Source organism: Salvelinus sp. IW2-2015, unplaced genomic scaffold, assembly GCF_002910315.2.
Source record: "Salvelinus sp. IW2-2015 unplaced genomic scaffold, ASM291031v2 Un_scaffold1055, whole genome shotgun sequence".
Taxonomy (NCBI): Eukaryota; Metazoa; Chordata; class Actinopteri; order Salmoniformes; family Salmonidae; genus Salvelinus; species Salvelinus sp. IW2-2015.
In genome coordinates this window covers 673855-689759 of record NW_019942708.1, presented here as the reverse complement: position 1 = coordinate 689759, position 15905 = coordinate 673855, and the positions used below count along the sequence as shown (strand labels likewise).

Genomic DNA, 15905 nt, shown 5'->3' with positions numbered 1-15905 from the left:
TTGTCAAATAGGAGTTTCTCCTTTCGACTGTCAATTGAATGTCTATATTGGACGACGTGGACTACAACTTAGATTGACACAAGAATATACTGAGTTTTTCTGACCTAAATAATGGTTTGCTGTTACTCTTGAACAAGCTCTAACAAAATAGTTGCTAATTTAGGAATGCCATGCTCCTTTTCAACTACTAGTAACGTGCTAGCCAAGTTACTTCTTGAAATAGCTGTAGTTAGCAAGTCAGCCAACACGTTATGATTTGGGAACACTAGCTAGCAAAACGTAGCTAACGTTTGCTAGCTAACGAGTTAGAGGACAGCACAAGCTAGTTGCTCACCCTAAAAATCAGTTTTTAGTTGGTTAAAGATACTTTTTTCCCGCTTGACACCAAGCAACTGGTTGTTGGTGGCTAACTAGTTAGCGCGTCGTTTTTATAAAGCAGTTTTACAGCTTCTTATGCTAGCTGGCTGACCTAGCCAACTAGCTAACGTTAAAGACATGGGATTACACCCGTTGGAGTTTAGCGAATGCTACCTGGACAGTCCCGTTTTCAGGGAGAAAATAAAGGCACACGAGGCAGAGTTGGACAAAACCAACAGATTTATCAAGGAACTCTACAAGGATGGAAAGAATCTCATCAATGCCACAAAACGTGAGTTTCTGCAGTTGAGTTTATTGCCCTGGAATGGTTAAATTGAGTTGCTGACTATCTGGCTAGTTGACAGGTCTCTCCCTATGCAGTCTCAAGTTTGCCTCTTGGACTGTGCAAGCTATATGGTTAAGGTTATAACGTCATGGCTCACTCTTTGCTTGCAACCAGCTGTATCCAATCGCCCTAAACTTTGTTTATAGCTACCAAAAGTTTGTTTCTCTAAACAGCTGTGTTCAACATTTTGTACATGGACCAGTAGTCAGTTCTGGAAACAATGCCTTCATTATTCAATAAACTGGAACACATTGCTGACAGGTGAGGTCTGTCAACCCAATTTGTTGTGCATGAACTTGCAAAATCCCCAGATGTTAACATTCACCCATTGTCTAGAGGCCAGAACACGATTCATGTGGAGTACTTTGCAAAAATGAAAAGGGTTTTCATTGAAAGAATTGAGGCAATAACCTATCCAAATAACTTATAGGTGTGTGACAAGGTTTGAAACATAAGTCGCCGTCATCATGGATTGATTTGTGAGCACACCTTCACCTGGGCAAATATCATAATCTCATGCACTCTAGCCCAGTGGGTTGGGTCTGTCAAATTGGTCAGGTGCCTTGTAAACTCTGGTGTTATTTGTCACATCCACCGAATACAACAGGTGTAGACCTTACTGTAAAATGCTTATTTACAAGCCCTTAACCAACAATGCAGTTCAAGAAATATAGTTATATTTATTAAATAAACTTAAGTAACACTAAAATAAGGCTATATACAGGGGGTACAGGTACAGAGTCAACGTGTAGGGGTACAGGTTAGTTGAGGCAATCAGCTACTTGTTCATTGCTGGAACAAAGCCCTGAAGACACCACTGATATCTGTCATACAAACCGGTTAACTTAATTTAGTCACTGATGTTAGCTGATTTAACTATATTGCTTTAGAGTGCAACTGTTGCAGTGCTATAGGAGGGTACTGCTTTTAGCCCACTGCAAGCCTCTGAGGTTTCCTTGTCATAAGTCAAGGATTTCTAGCAAGGCATGCCAATGTGTTTTTCATTACTCAAAACACTGGTGTACTATAATCTCTCCTTTTTCTAGGTGCAAAGAGATTGCATGTTCCATTTGGAYAAGCAAGAGAAGAAACAGAATATTTCTAAAAATAAAGAGTAACGTGACTTTCAGACGGGCCTCTGTRTTGCAGGCCATTTTGGGAGTTATCAGGGACCAACATGTGCAGCGGAACTCTCTGGGGCAGCCTCAGACGGACTGTTTGGAATAGAACCACCTCTGTTATTCACATTGCATGTGAGCTTTAATACAATGCAGAGTAGTGTAGCTGTAGGTAGCCCACACAATTAGTAGTTCAGTCCAGGAGAGATTGCTTGCTTGCTTGCTTTGACAATTGATTGTCCCTTCCTAGTGTAACTGGTACTCTACTGGTCTGTCTCATTAGAAGCCAGTGATGAGCTTGTTAAGAGTTTATCGGTTCACTACAATCGGTGATGCAGCCCAGAATYGCTCAGGTCAACCTCTTAACCTTCAGTGCAGCGGACTAAAAATAGTGTTTCCGATGTTAATTTGCAGTAGGCCACACTCCCACTGTAAGAAAATAAACATTGAGTTGTCTGTTTAGGCAGTAAGGATGCCATCGGAGAGCCCTGCTGCTGCACTGCATAACTGTAACAATAACATATATTTGATGTACCCTAGGTCTATTGTTATTCCAAAGAATTGAAGGTTCTAGAATGGAAAGGTGAGCTTGTTTTCATAATGCAGGCAGCACACACCCTCTGCCTCCACATGGAGCATCACCCTGCTAGGCTCGCTCTCTGCAGGTGTCTCTGTGGATGCATGTGTGGCAGGCATTGTGTTGAAGTGGGCCTATCTTTTGCTAGGAACATCGGGCTCTAAAATCTTATTTTTCTCAGTTTTGTTTCTCCAGGTTTCCACTTTCCTAGTTTTCGCTCTAAAAATAACACCTAAGTAAATACATTTTTATTGGAAAAACAATTGGATGTTGTAAGTCCTCAACAATGCTTAAACCACACCAAGAGACTACTTTTGAGATCTGTGAAAAAATATAAGTAATTGATTATTTTTGGTGAAGTTACCTTCTATTGCAGGTGCGCACCAGCCAGATAATGTTTTTTATCAATGTTTCTGTAGCCCTTATGTTATTTCAGAATTTGCTAAACAAATGTCCACTGGATTGATGCAAATAATCATATCATTCTGCCAGAAAGGCATATGCTATGTTTTTAGTTAACATTTAATTGAAAAGGTTTTTGAGTCTTTCCAGCTCTACCAGAAGACAGTTATCATTAGCCTCATTGCCAATGGCTACACAGTATACTGTAGGCATACGTGTGCAAAAAAGACCACAAGCAGAGCAGATTTAATATCCTACTTGATGAAAGGGGGATAGATACCTAGTTGTACAATTGAATGCCTTCAACTGAAATGTGTCTAACGCATTTAACCCAACCCCTCTGAACCAGAGGGGTGCGGGGGGCTGCCTTAATCGACATCCGTCTTCAGCGTGTGACAACCCCTTTAGAATGTCAAATCAGTGAATAGGCTGTTTCATTTCATGGAAATGAACAGAAATAGGCTAGGTTATTAGTGTTGTAGAAGTCTACCAAATCATGACATTACTCAACTGCCAAGAGGCAGAGCAAAACGGCAGCAGGTAGCCTAGAGGTTATTAAAGGTGTTGGGCCAGTAACAAAGGTTGCTGGCTTGAATCCCCGAGCTGACTCATTGAAACATCTGTAGATGTCCTGTTGAGCAAGGCGTTTAACCCTAATTGCTCCTATAATTCAACCAGGATAAGGGCGTCTGCTAAATGACAAACGATTTATAAAAAATAAAAACTCATGTGGCAGGCAGTTGGCTGTGCATCAACTTTGACTTGTAGGCCTAGCCTATTTCTTAATGTGCTTACTGTATATGGCTGCTCTACACTATAGCCTTAGCCTAGTTAGCTAGCTAGACACGTGATTGTAGTTGATACAAAGTGGGTTGAACAGAGGGTCAAGATCATCTTTGTCTGAGATCAAGAACAGCGTTTATTTTAGGTAGCAGTGTGTACCTGGTTTTATGTCCTTATTAAGCGATAAATAAGATGGGATTGGCGGAGTCTGTGCCCGTGTAAAGTGGCATGTGGTGTCTTTACTAGTCTCTTACACCTCTAAGCTGCTCCAGTATATACACTGTCAGCTTTGTGCACTCACTCACTTCTCTGCGTGAAGTCACAGCCATGAGCCAGCGCCAAGTTCTCATTACATTAACTTCGAACAACTGTGTTTAAGACACAGCAGAGCATCTACTGACAGCTGCTAGGTCTCGTGAGACAAATACYTCATTGTAGTTGTTGGTTAGCAAGCTAGCATTTTTTTTATTGTTGCCATGTTAGCATTGATATGAAATATGTCTATTCTTGACGATTTGACACAACTAGCTGAAATGAGTCACTTACGATTCACCACATGGCAGTTTCTCGTCATTGTTGGTAGCTATCTGGCCATCCAGAATCGCAACAACTCAAACTTCTGCCCCATTGAAGAGTGTGCATCGTTTTTGTGACGTTGTCAGCTAACCCATCTATAGTCCCTCACTAGCGATGTTTCCATTAACTTTTCCAGTTTCCATTTAATTTTTGTTTGTTGATGACATTTAAAAAGTTTGCATAGAAAATAGATGTGACAATTGCCTGCTAGGGTGAGATTACATTTAACTCTTGTCTGTTGTTAAAAACAGCTGGACGTAATGACGTCACACCTTTAAAAAAATAAATCTCTCAAGAACCAATTTTCAAATAAATGCACTGGTTGAAGTGTTTCCATTACACATTTAGGCAAATTGCGCATTAATAAGTTCTCATATCTGCCGTTTTTAGTTTGACATTTTTTTGTTGCGACATTGCTTTTGTCGAATATACCATGGTCAATGGAAACCTGCCAACAGTCTAAGATCAGAGTAAAATGTCTCAGCAATTGGCTGTACTTGTTTGACCTTTTTTTATCTGCCTTTTAGCCTCTGCTTTTTTGGTTGACAAGAAAAAAGGCTTGGCTGGGATTCAGTGAGATCGTCATTTATCGCTATTGAAATCAGACCATGTTGTTGACCGGAGGAATTGAATCGGGCTCTCTAATATGGCATATAATCCTCACGGCATGTGAACCTCCCATCGGCTTCATGGCAACATTAAAAGCTAAGCTATTTTGTGAAAGGGCAGATTCAGCATTATGCTAATCTTCAGTAAACATCCAGAGATTTGGTGTCACTGCCTGTAAATATCATGTGATGAACTGTAGCCTGGTCCCAGATCTGTAGGAGTTGGCTATACAGCACAAACAGATCTGAAACCAGGCTAGATGAAGGCTGAGGTTTGAATAAGGTAGGGACTAGGGATGAGGAATGTTGCGCTGTCTCTTGGGCCAGTCACTGCTGTAGGATCTTCAAGAGCAAGACCCAGGGAATTCCACAAGTTCCAAGTTACTCTGGTCCAGCTTTGGCCCTAGGCCACTCTTTTCAGTCCCGCAACGGAAAGTCTTAGATTTTTTTGGGGGGGAGGAAACGTGCAAACGGGGCCTTTGGCCAGGGAGCTAGCCTGTGACATGGAAATGCCCACTAGAGGAGGGACAGGCCAGAGGATGTGCTCCTGTTTCAAGAGTGGTTTCCATAGGAAGTCTGCCTGCTCCTTACCCCCTGTTACCCAACCCCAACTCAACATGTCAGTCACTTTTAAAAAAAAAAAAAATTTTTTACCCTTCATTATGTTAGGGTTTAGTCTCTCTCATTGGTCATAATTGAGTGTCTGCTTTTCAAAGAACATCCTGAAATCTCCATGGGAGCTTTGTCTTGTGAGAAGTATTACCCACTAAAACTCAGTCTTGATTTCTGATAATGGTTTCTTCTATTAGGGCTGGATGATATCTAATTAATGTTTTAGCACAATGTTCCAAATGCCTGTATGGCAAGAATCAAGGTTATTTGTTTGAATTTTTATGGGGGTTTGTCTTTTTGGTCTCTTTCGCCCTTCACTGCTGTGTGCACTGTGTACCTTCCCACTCACACACCAAGCACCTCCCCTGCCACACAACAATGAAAGAGCATATTCTTCCTCTCTGACAACAAGCAGTTTCAACTCTCTATTTGCATTTCAGATTTGGTCCAACATAATCAGTCATATGGAAACTGAAACACAAGACATTATTTTACTGTAATAGAGGAGAACTTAAACTAAGGCCCTTATGTCTCAACTCCCAAAATGTTGAGTAAACACTACTAAAATATGGTGTGTCAATGAACATGATTTTGGAAAATGATGCTCAGTTTGTCGCACGCAGCATTGTGGTACCGCTAGCAGCATTTTAGACAGACTTATGCCTTCTAGATAAGCGTAGAAAGACACATTACATTGGCAACTCGTTCTCATTCAGCGAAATGAGCATCTTATCCAGGTAAGCCTGTTCACTTTGTTTAGATCAAGTGGCTATGTTAGGAGGGTGTATTCATAACAGTTATACCTTGTTAGCAAGCAAATAGATCCAAGTTGGCAAGACTTTAAATATAAAGATTAGCTGGCTACTCACTAGCACAGGGGTAGGCAACCCTGGTCCTGGAGTGCTGCAGACACTTCATGTTTTTGATTTAACTAACCCTAAAGACCAGGTGGGTTGAATTTAGACAATCGCTGAACTGATCAATTTGGTCAGGTGCAGTGGTGTAAAGTACTTAAGTAAAAATTATTTTAAGTACTACTTAAGAAGTTTTTGGGGGTATTTTATATTTTTGACTACATTCCTAAAGAAAATGATTCACTTTTTACACCATACATTTTCCCGACACAAAAGTACTAGTTACAATTTGAATGCTTAGCAGGACAGGGAAAAAGGTCCAATTCACATACTTATCAAGAGAACGTCTCTGGTCATCCCTACTTCCTCTAATCTGGTGGACTCATTTAAACAATTTACAAAGGAAGCATTTATGTTGGCGTGTGCCCCTGGCTGTAAAAATAAAATTATAAAGGAAATTATATCAAAAGCTATACATTTGATGTATAGCTGTTTTCACTTTCACTCAACTATGACAATTGAGCACTTTTCCACCTCTGGTCAGGTGTGGTGCCTAGTTGGAACAAAATCTGTCAGTACCTGTGGCACTCCAGGAACAGGGTTGCCTACCCCTGCACTAGCAGGTGGGCTTATGTTTGAGATGTGTTCATATTTTATAATGGCTGCTACCAGAAGTTGGTGGTTGTGTATGGTTCTGGTAAATTTAGTAACAAAGGGCATTTTCATAGATAAACTTGAACCAGAGCAGTGATTATTGCAAAAAGCACTTTAAACTATTTTTATAAAATAATGTAATTATTAGTGGGTCTTAAGGTTGAAGGCTTATAATTTGCCTAGGTATAATTTAACAAACCCTAAATGCATAGATTATCCCAGGCTGTTTGAAATGCAGTGCATTGAGCATTAATTGTGCATCAAAGCTTACTTGGAGAACAAAAAAAAWATATATATATATATTGTGAATCGCCCATAACTTTGAAAATATCAAGATCTACACTGAGTGTCATGGAAAATAGACTTTATTTTATTGATGTCACTTGTTAAATCCACTTCAATCAGTGTAAATGAACGGGAGGATACCTGTTTAAATAAGGATTTTTGAGACATGGATTGTGTATGTGTGCCATTCAGCGGGTGAATGGGCAAGACCAAAATATAAGTGCCTTTTGAAAGGGGTATGGTAGTAGATGCCAGGCGCACCGGTTTGAGTGTCAAGAACTGCAACTCTGCTGGGTTTTTCATGCTCAACAGTTCCCCGTGTGTCAATGGTCCCCCACCCAAAGGACATCCAGCCAACTTGACAACTGTGGGAAGCATTGGCGTCAACATGGGCCAGCATCCCTGTGGAATGCATTTTGAGGCTGTTCTGAGGGCAAAAGGGGGTATAACTCAATATTAGGAAGGTGTTCCTAATGTTTTGTACAATTAGTGCAGGGGTGCCCAACCCTCTTCCTGGATATCTACTGTCCTGTAGGTTCAGTCCAACCCTAATTTAGCATAACTGATTCGGCTAGTTAAGATCTTGTTGAGCAGCTAATTAGTAGAATCAGGTGTGTTAAATTAATGTTGGACTGAACCCACAGGACGGTAGATATCCAGGAAGAGGGTTGGGCAGGCCTTACTGTATATCATGAATCGCCCATTAGTTATGATTTTTACACCATATCGCCCAGCCCTACCTCATTCTTTTTTATTTAAATTTTATTTTAGATGAGGACATTGAGGAAGGAAGTATCAAGCTGTCATGTGACACTAAACCAGGCAATCAGTTTGTGGTGATGTGATGGGCGGGCTGTGTTCAGTCCACCATGGCAACAGCTTGACTTCCTCTGGTCAACTGATGACCACTCACAAATTAAGATGTTTTGTCTTTTCCTTCCCCCACATAATTTCCCCTGTAAAAATAAACACGCCAAGAGGTTTTGCAGCTTTTGCTGGGTGTTGGCAGGCAGGCCAGAGTGYGTGTACGGCCATGATTCGGTCTGGCAAGCTGCTCAGGCTCGCTCCCCTATAATCGTATTACTGATTCCGCCAAAGAGCCACATCACAATCTTTCATTAAAATCACATTAACACAGACGTGATGTCATGCAGGAGGAACTTTTTCCATCCGTCTAGTGCCGTTCTAAACGAAACACGAGGTTCTTTTATGAAACTGATACCAGAGTACTTTACCTGGGTTTGATACTCAGGAGTCCTTTCATTTTGCAGGTGTTTCAGTTTGCTGAAGGCTCCACCCTCCTTCCCTTGGGGGGCTCTGAACTCCTCTACCTTTTTTTGATGAATTGATTAAAACCAGTGTTTCAAATGCCTGACTCTGAAGGTTACCTTCAGGGTAAAACCAGATGGGCCATATCCGCTTGAAGCCTCTCGCATTAAAAAAAATGCAGAGGTCTAGAAATGTGGACACAAGGACAGGGAATTCTCACTCAGCCGATGCAACTAGTTTGACCAGTCAGAGTGGAAGCTAGAGTTCTCAGATGAAGATCCTGTCGTAGTTGTCTATTGGATGTACAGGGGCTGGGAGACAAAAGTAACTCCCAAGGAGCTCCTGGAATGTCTTGATAAATTACTCTACTGACTTTTTTTTTTTTTTTTGACATGTTTTGATGTTGAAGAACCCTGAGGGTAGAAATGGGGTAATGCTGCTGTTGTCATGAAGGGTAATACCATGGAAGATTGACAGTGGGGGGGGGGGGACTGAACTCTAAACAAACTAGAGAGAGGGGGAACGAGGGTGGCCTCCAGAGAGGAAAAGGGTTGTGCCTGTGAGTGGAACAGAGTAGAGCAGAGTGTGGCTTCTGACTGGAAAGATGGGCGAGTGGAACAGGAAGGTTTGGGAAAGGCATGGCCGTGTAAACAGTTCATTGGCCCGTGAGGCCCTGGGCCCAGCCGCTCTCTAGCTCTGCCTGCTGAGAACGGCAGACCCAAGTGGCACATCAGATAAGCTGGTATACCCCTCTGTAGTAATCATAACAAAGTGCTCACAATGAACACAGCGTGCACTTTGTTGATAATTTACAACTAAATGTCAATGACTCTTCTACAGAAAAACATCTGATCCAAACAGGTATTTTAATGTATCAGTGGAGTAAGATTTGTGTTTGCTTTGGCTGTTCTAGTTGCTATTGTTTTGATACTTTCTACCCAAAAGGGTAAAGGAGTTGGGCTTTACTCTGTCTACTACAAGGACTAGACTAGTGGATAGTTATTTTTAAGTTGGTAGAGTTTAGAAAGTACAGTAGTTTGATTAGGCTGCAGCTACAGTGGGCCAACCATTACAGTATCCAAAAGCTAGCTTACTTGGTAATACCGTCTCAGGAAATTCAGCTTTACAAAATATCATGAATACATCTACTATGTCTGTGAGGCAAATGTATTAATGATTCACCCGCCCTGCTACAGTCTGAGGTTAGGTCACTTAAACACTTAAGATGCACTGAGCTATTTTTCAGCTTCGCCACCACCCTCCCCAGTTTCACTAGGCTGCTTATGTTTGCCACTCCTCCTTCAGAACAGCTGTGCATGGAGTGAGTCGCATTAGCAATCCAGGAAACTTTCAAAGGATGCGTAAAAACGCATATTAGTCCTACTAGCTTGTAGCTTGTCATGGCTTCATTGAATTCACTATGGGACTTTACGGGGTGTTTGTGTCCGGACCGGAACTGGATTGGTTGGTGTGGTTATATTAACTCTGCTGCTCTGAGGGAAAACCATCACGTCATGAGCAACATGTTGTACACTAGTGTGGTACTGAAGGTCCAGCACAAACATGTGTAACCGGTTTCAGTGCGCTGTAGGGTTGAATGAAGCATGAATACGCAGTCGGGATTATGCTGCTGAATGTTTATTAAGTGTAGGGCTGGGTGATATGGCCGGAATATTACATCACGGTATTTTTAGTTGTTGAATAATACAAGTTATACATTTGCTTCATGAGTAGTGAGTGATCCTAGGGTGGCATCACATACATTCAGTCTTTCTCCATTCTGATTTGTTTTATACTGTTCAATTCAACTTCAACCAAAACAAATTTATTTTATAATTTCCTGCACTCCATTGTAGTGGTGGGAAAAGTACCCAATTGTCATACTTGAGTAAATGTATGTTAATAGAAAATGACTCAAGTGAAAGTCAGAGTAAAATACTACTTGAGTAAAAGTCAAAGTATTTGTTTTTAAATATATTTAATTATCAAAAGTAAATGTAATTGATCAAATGTACTTTAGTGTGTACTTAAATGTACTTTAATTTTAAATGTCAAATTCCTTATATTAAGCAAACCAGATGGCACCATTCTTTCTTTTTTTAAATTTATGGATAGCCAGGGGCACACTCCAACAGTGACATAATTTACAAACAAAGCATTTGTGTTTAGTGAGTCCTCCAGACCAGAGGCAGCAGATGACCAGCGATGTTCTCTTGATAAGTGTGTGTGAATTGGACAATTTTCTTGTCCTGCTAAGCATTCAAAATGTAACAAGTACTTTTAGGCGTCAGGGGAAATGTATGGCGTAAACAGTACATTATTTTCTTTAGACATGTAGTGAAGTAAAAGTTGTTAAATGGTAAAGTACAGATGCCCAAAAAAATGACAAGTACTTTACACCACTGCTCAATTGAGAGAATTTCCACACTGCCACGTAGGGCTGCACGATATGTGCAGATCTAGGACTTATTTTTCACCAAATGTTGCAATTGCGATTTGACTTGAGAATTAGATAAACTGTTGGAATCACTGAAATAGAATGACTATTCTATAGTTAGAATGTAATAGTGGGCACTTTGAATACAGTGTTTGAGATGACAACGAATTCAAATGCTAGGAAGGAGTGACAGGGTAGGAACTTAAGTGTTTCCTGTAAGCTTTGGCTACATTGTATGTTTTCTCTTACTTCATGTAGCTAACATATTCTTGTTTTGCATATTCCTCTTTGATTTAGAAGATACTGTTGCACAAACATGCTGATTTAGGTCTATGCCATCACTGGTATTATCAGGCTATATAGCCAATTACATTTGCTCTGACTCAGTAGCCAGCTAACTAGCGATTAGCATTAGTGACTAACACAATTTAGGCCTAATTTGCTAAGAATAGACAACCTAGCTGTTTGCAGATGTAAGAAACTAATAGTGTAATTTTATAGAACGCTTGTGAAAACGGRATCGCTATCAACATTGCTTGTGCTGCATTGACCATACAGACTGAACACAAGTGTCTCGTGGTCAAGGAACAACATGCGCTCCTTGAGTGACGGCAGGGCTAGGTCTGTGGGAAGTGGCATAGAGGGAGTGGAGGGGGATGACTCGAGTAGCAAAGTGAACAATAAAAATGTATGTTACACATGGCGTATCACATTTAACAGACCTAACATTCAAATACCGTTTATAGAAGGTAAAGTAAAAACTCAAATCGGTCCGTGCATCAATACTGGTAGATCGTAAAATACGGTATACTGCCCTGCTCTGTGTGAACACAAACATGCATCCATAGCACTTTATTATATTCCACAGCACTTAAGCTACAGTAGAGCCTCTTTGAACATATCTCTTCCACTTTGTAGAGTCGGGTCTAGTCCTTATAAAGTGTAGGGCAATTTCTGTGTTCTCTTGACGACTACACCTAGATTTGAACAGCGCAGCCTTTAAAGTGTACCCGGCCTTTGATCTTCTAGACTAGGCTGTATCTGACCGAGGCCAGCAACAAACATTTAAAATGTCCCACCATTTGTACTTCAGTTGTCTTTCGCTCCAGGCTGGATGCTGATAGGTCAGTTCTGCTGTACTGTAGACTAGAGCACCTCCTGGTTTTAATGTAAACAAAGAGGGAACCCTGGCTAGGAGGTGACGCAATACACTCCCAGAGCTGTAGCACTCCATTGTCCCCACCTGGCTTAATAGACACACATGGCAACAAGTGTTTGTCACATCGCTTGGCCCCTTCATGTTTTTCCTGTTAGAACTTGGCTCACAATATCAGATTTAATGGAAGGTCGTGGCATCATGACTCACACAGCCAAGCAGGGTCTCTGGTTTTTACACGGACAAGTGGTGGGGCTGGAAGTCGACAGTTCCCAGTTTAACTGAAATTATTTGCTAGTTTTTCTGAAACGGCTTGCCTTTTTAAAAGGCAGCATGGCTAGGACCAGGGACAAGATGTATTTTCCTTAGGTGGAAGTTCGGGTGTTTTGGTATTTGTTCTGTCACTGTAGGATAACAGTTATCTCTGGGATCGAATAAATACAGACCTCTTGCCTGTCACATTTGTTGTTGCTCCGCTGATGATATCTCATTGATGTGTGCCGGCAGCTGCTCTGCAATTGTCTTGAAGTTATACACCCCGTGATACCACCAAACATATGCGGTTGCCAGGTTTGTTTTTCCACCATTTTGGGTATTACAAATGATGTAAGAATGCTATGGTGAAGGGTGTTATGTAATGGTTGAGCTAGCTGCTTTCTTCCTGTCTCTGCTAGTACCCACACCCTTCTGGGAGGGAAAGAGGAATATGAACGGAGGGAATGATTCAGTCAGTGACACCACTGTAGCTGTAACCAGAGTAAGAATCAATGGGACGGAGTCAAGGTGAGGACACACCACACATGGGGCTAATCAAGCCAATGTCAACTGAACTGTTGAATTCCAATGACATCACCCTCCCATGTGCATTCTCTTACTGTCAACTGTGTACCATGTCCTTGAACCCTCCCCCGTCACCAGAGAAAGCGGAGAGGAAACGGGACTTTCATGGAACAGTCCGCATGGAACAGTCCACATGGAATGGAAAGGAACAGGTCTGAAAAGTGTGAGAAACCAGTTGGCTGACCAAGTGGCCATTTTTAAGCACAGGGATATCTGAAGTACATCCATCCACACTACGCCCTTTGTGCCKTACTATACTTTATGTCATGATAGTAGAACTTGATCATTATCATATCTAGAATTCAGTGTGGCCCACTTGGCTCATGTCTAGCTCCCTCCACAGTGTCTTCCTCTGCTCAGCTGAGTACTTATCTGTTAAAGAATGCATCATTTTTTTACGGCTGTCCTTTGAACCTTTTTTAAAGGAATGCTTGCATGGGGAAGCATACACTTCTTTGGGATGTCATATCATATTATCCTATAGCCTATAATGGCCAAGGGCTGTCTTCCCCCACCAAACCATGTATTCTGTTAGTTAGCCTTCAGTGTCAGAGCGGCAGAAAGAAGACAAAGTTTAAAGGAATGTGTTCAATGCTTGGGCATCATATTACGTTAGCCTATTCTGTCATAACCATGAGCTGTCTTCCCAACCACAAATTCAGATTTCTCCCAGTGACGTCAATAAATGAATTTAACACTGAATCAAGTGAWTTCTCACTGCTGATGTGACACTGCTGTAACAAAATGTCGCCCTGACTTCTCCAGATAGTGTAGGCTGTGGAGACATTAACTTACGTTGTCGTGGCATTGTAAGTCGCTCTGGATAAGAGCGTCTGCTAAATGACTTAAATGTAAATGTAATGTTGTCAACATGTTTTCCTACATTAGTTAACGGTGTTGGGGAGGAAAGGTTCAACTGTATCCAGAATGCAGTTTTTACACAATAGAGGGAAACCTCCAGATTTGTTGGAGAGACTCTGCTGCTGTTTACGCCTAGGCCTGTTATCTGGTAAGGGCTGCCACATATACAGATGGGAGGCTTCACATGGTGTCCTAGTGTTTGATTTGCTTCACGTTGCACAAATGAAGCGCTCGTTTAAAACCGCATCACCATGGCGTTGACATTTAGCCTAAGCCAGTTGAGCTAGCCAACCGGAGCTAAAGTACCTCGAGGAGCACATAATGTTGGCTAACAAAACAGATATACTGTAGCAATACCATGTTAATGAGGTGTGTCTATTGCATATGTCAAAAGGTAATTAGACACTGGCTCTGTTAGGTAGAATATCTCTTCATATATCCCTGGGGCTGAGACAAACACTGGCTCTGTTGCTTGTTGTGAATCTGGATCATCCTGTGCCACAGCACTGATGCCCGCTGTGGCACTGGCAGACTGGTCTAGCAACAGGTTAGTTAGGCTATCTGGATGGAATGCCCTCGGTGGGAGCTGGGAGTGACTAAGGATGAAAACTGGTCAAACTAATCAGTGGGAACCTGATTACAAGGTGGTAATTCTGCTCAATGAGAGAGAGGAAGGACTGGCCATATTCAGAGGTCTGGATCCTTCTAAGTGGTTTGGACTCACTCCAGAGTTCCACAGTTGCTAGAAAGCTAATTGCTATGTTCAGCAGGGTATGTTTGCTAACAAAATAATGACCTGTCTAACTTGTTGGCCTGGCCATACCTCTGTTTTGACAACACTGCATCGAGGCTATTAACCCATACTTTACTACCACAGTCCATATGTACATCACTGGGTCTACTGGATGATCGACTTGTTAGTCTGTGTAGAGGTCTGCTAGAAGGCAATGTTCACTGTGTACAGGAGACAAACAAGGAGCCTCCAGATAAAATCGGCTGCTGAACCTGTTATTTAGTTTATTTAATCTTAACGAATTGTAACTTGAGATTTGATCCTCTCAGTGTTGAAGTGTCTTTCTTGGTTGGTGGGTTTTGTCTGCAGCAGATGCTCAACCTGTGCCCTGGTGTGTTAGTAGTTAGGCATAAACAAGGCTGCAAAAATCTGTGGTCAGAGCTCTCGTTGAGCCTATCAGTCAGCCCATCTGAGGAAGGAAGCACACTGCTGCGGCTTTACATGCAATCATGTGTTTGTGTGCGAAGTGGTCTCTCCCCCTCCCTGTGTAATTTAGCCTAGTTGTAGTCACCCACCTCAAGATGGGCTGTGATTGATTATTACTCCATCATAGAGGCAGTATTTTGGGATGTCTGTCACATTCCTCCTGATCCCACATCAGTGGTTAAACACTGGCATGAACACCACCAGTAAGGGAATTAGAGGACCATTTTTGGCATAGCAGGCTTGTGTCTAGGTGCCTATGAGTAGGCCTAACCATCCCATTCTGTTTCTCTACTTAAGTGTCTGTTGTCCAAATCAAGGCATGGATTGGGTCCAACTTGAGACGTCTCTAAGGATTTTAATTACGTCAGTCTAGGTGAGATAATTGACTTGGGCTTTTTTCCCCTGAGATTTTTCACATTAAAATTTGTCAAACAAAAACCAGTAATTGCAAAGTTAACTGTACAACTCTGCACAAGGATTACTTGTCAATTTCCACTGAAACTCTTTAAAAAATGCATGTAGTTGCAAACTTTGCATCTGCTCTGTTAAAGTAAATGCGTTTTTGTGTAATGTTCAGTGGAAATTAGGGTTCGGCCAAATCAAGAATTTCATATCAAATCTACAGAAGCATATGAGATCTAATCTTAAATGTCATTCATACACTCCAATATTGTCTAATAAAGAAAATGTATAACATGCATTGAATGTTAATATTGCAAAACTATCAAAATATATGATCATACACAGGGAATGTGACCAATATTTACAGTAATATACAAACACAATAATAAATTGGGATAAAAAAAAAATTAAAACACAATTTAGACATTGACACTTAAAAACGGTTTCAAGTCAAGCGCCTCGTTAAGGCCATGAGACCGTGTTGGTACTGTGGATCCAGAAAGATTCCCTTTGAAGAAGTTTCTTCTCAATGTCCCCTCCCCAGCATGA

At 41.4% G+C, this 15905-nt stretch overlaps 1 protein-coding gene across 1 annotated transcript in view; it reads left to right on the top strand.

The window, feature by feature from the left end:
- Positions 1-36: 36 nt before the first annotated feature.
- The window catches only part of arhgap10 (Rho GTPase activating protein 10), a 65479-nt gene continuing 49610 nt past the window's right edge, over positions 37-15905 (top strand). Inside the window, 1 exon segment of the mRNA XM_024136928.2 lies at positions 37-649. Within this exon segment, the coding sequence (XP_023992696.1) occupies positions 496-649 (154 nt within the window). The 5' untranslated portion in view covers positions 37-495.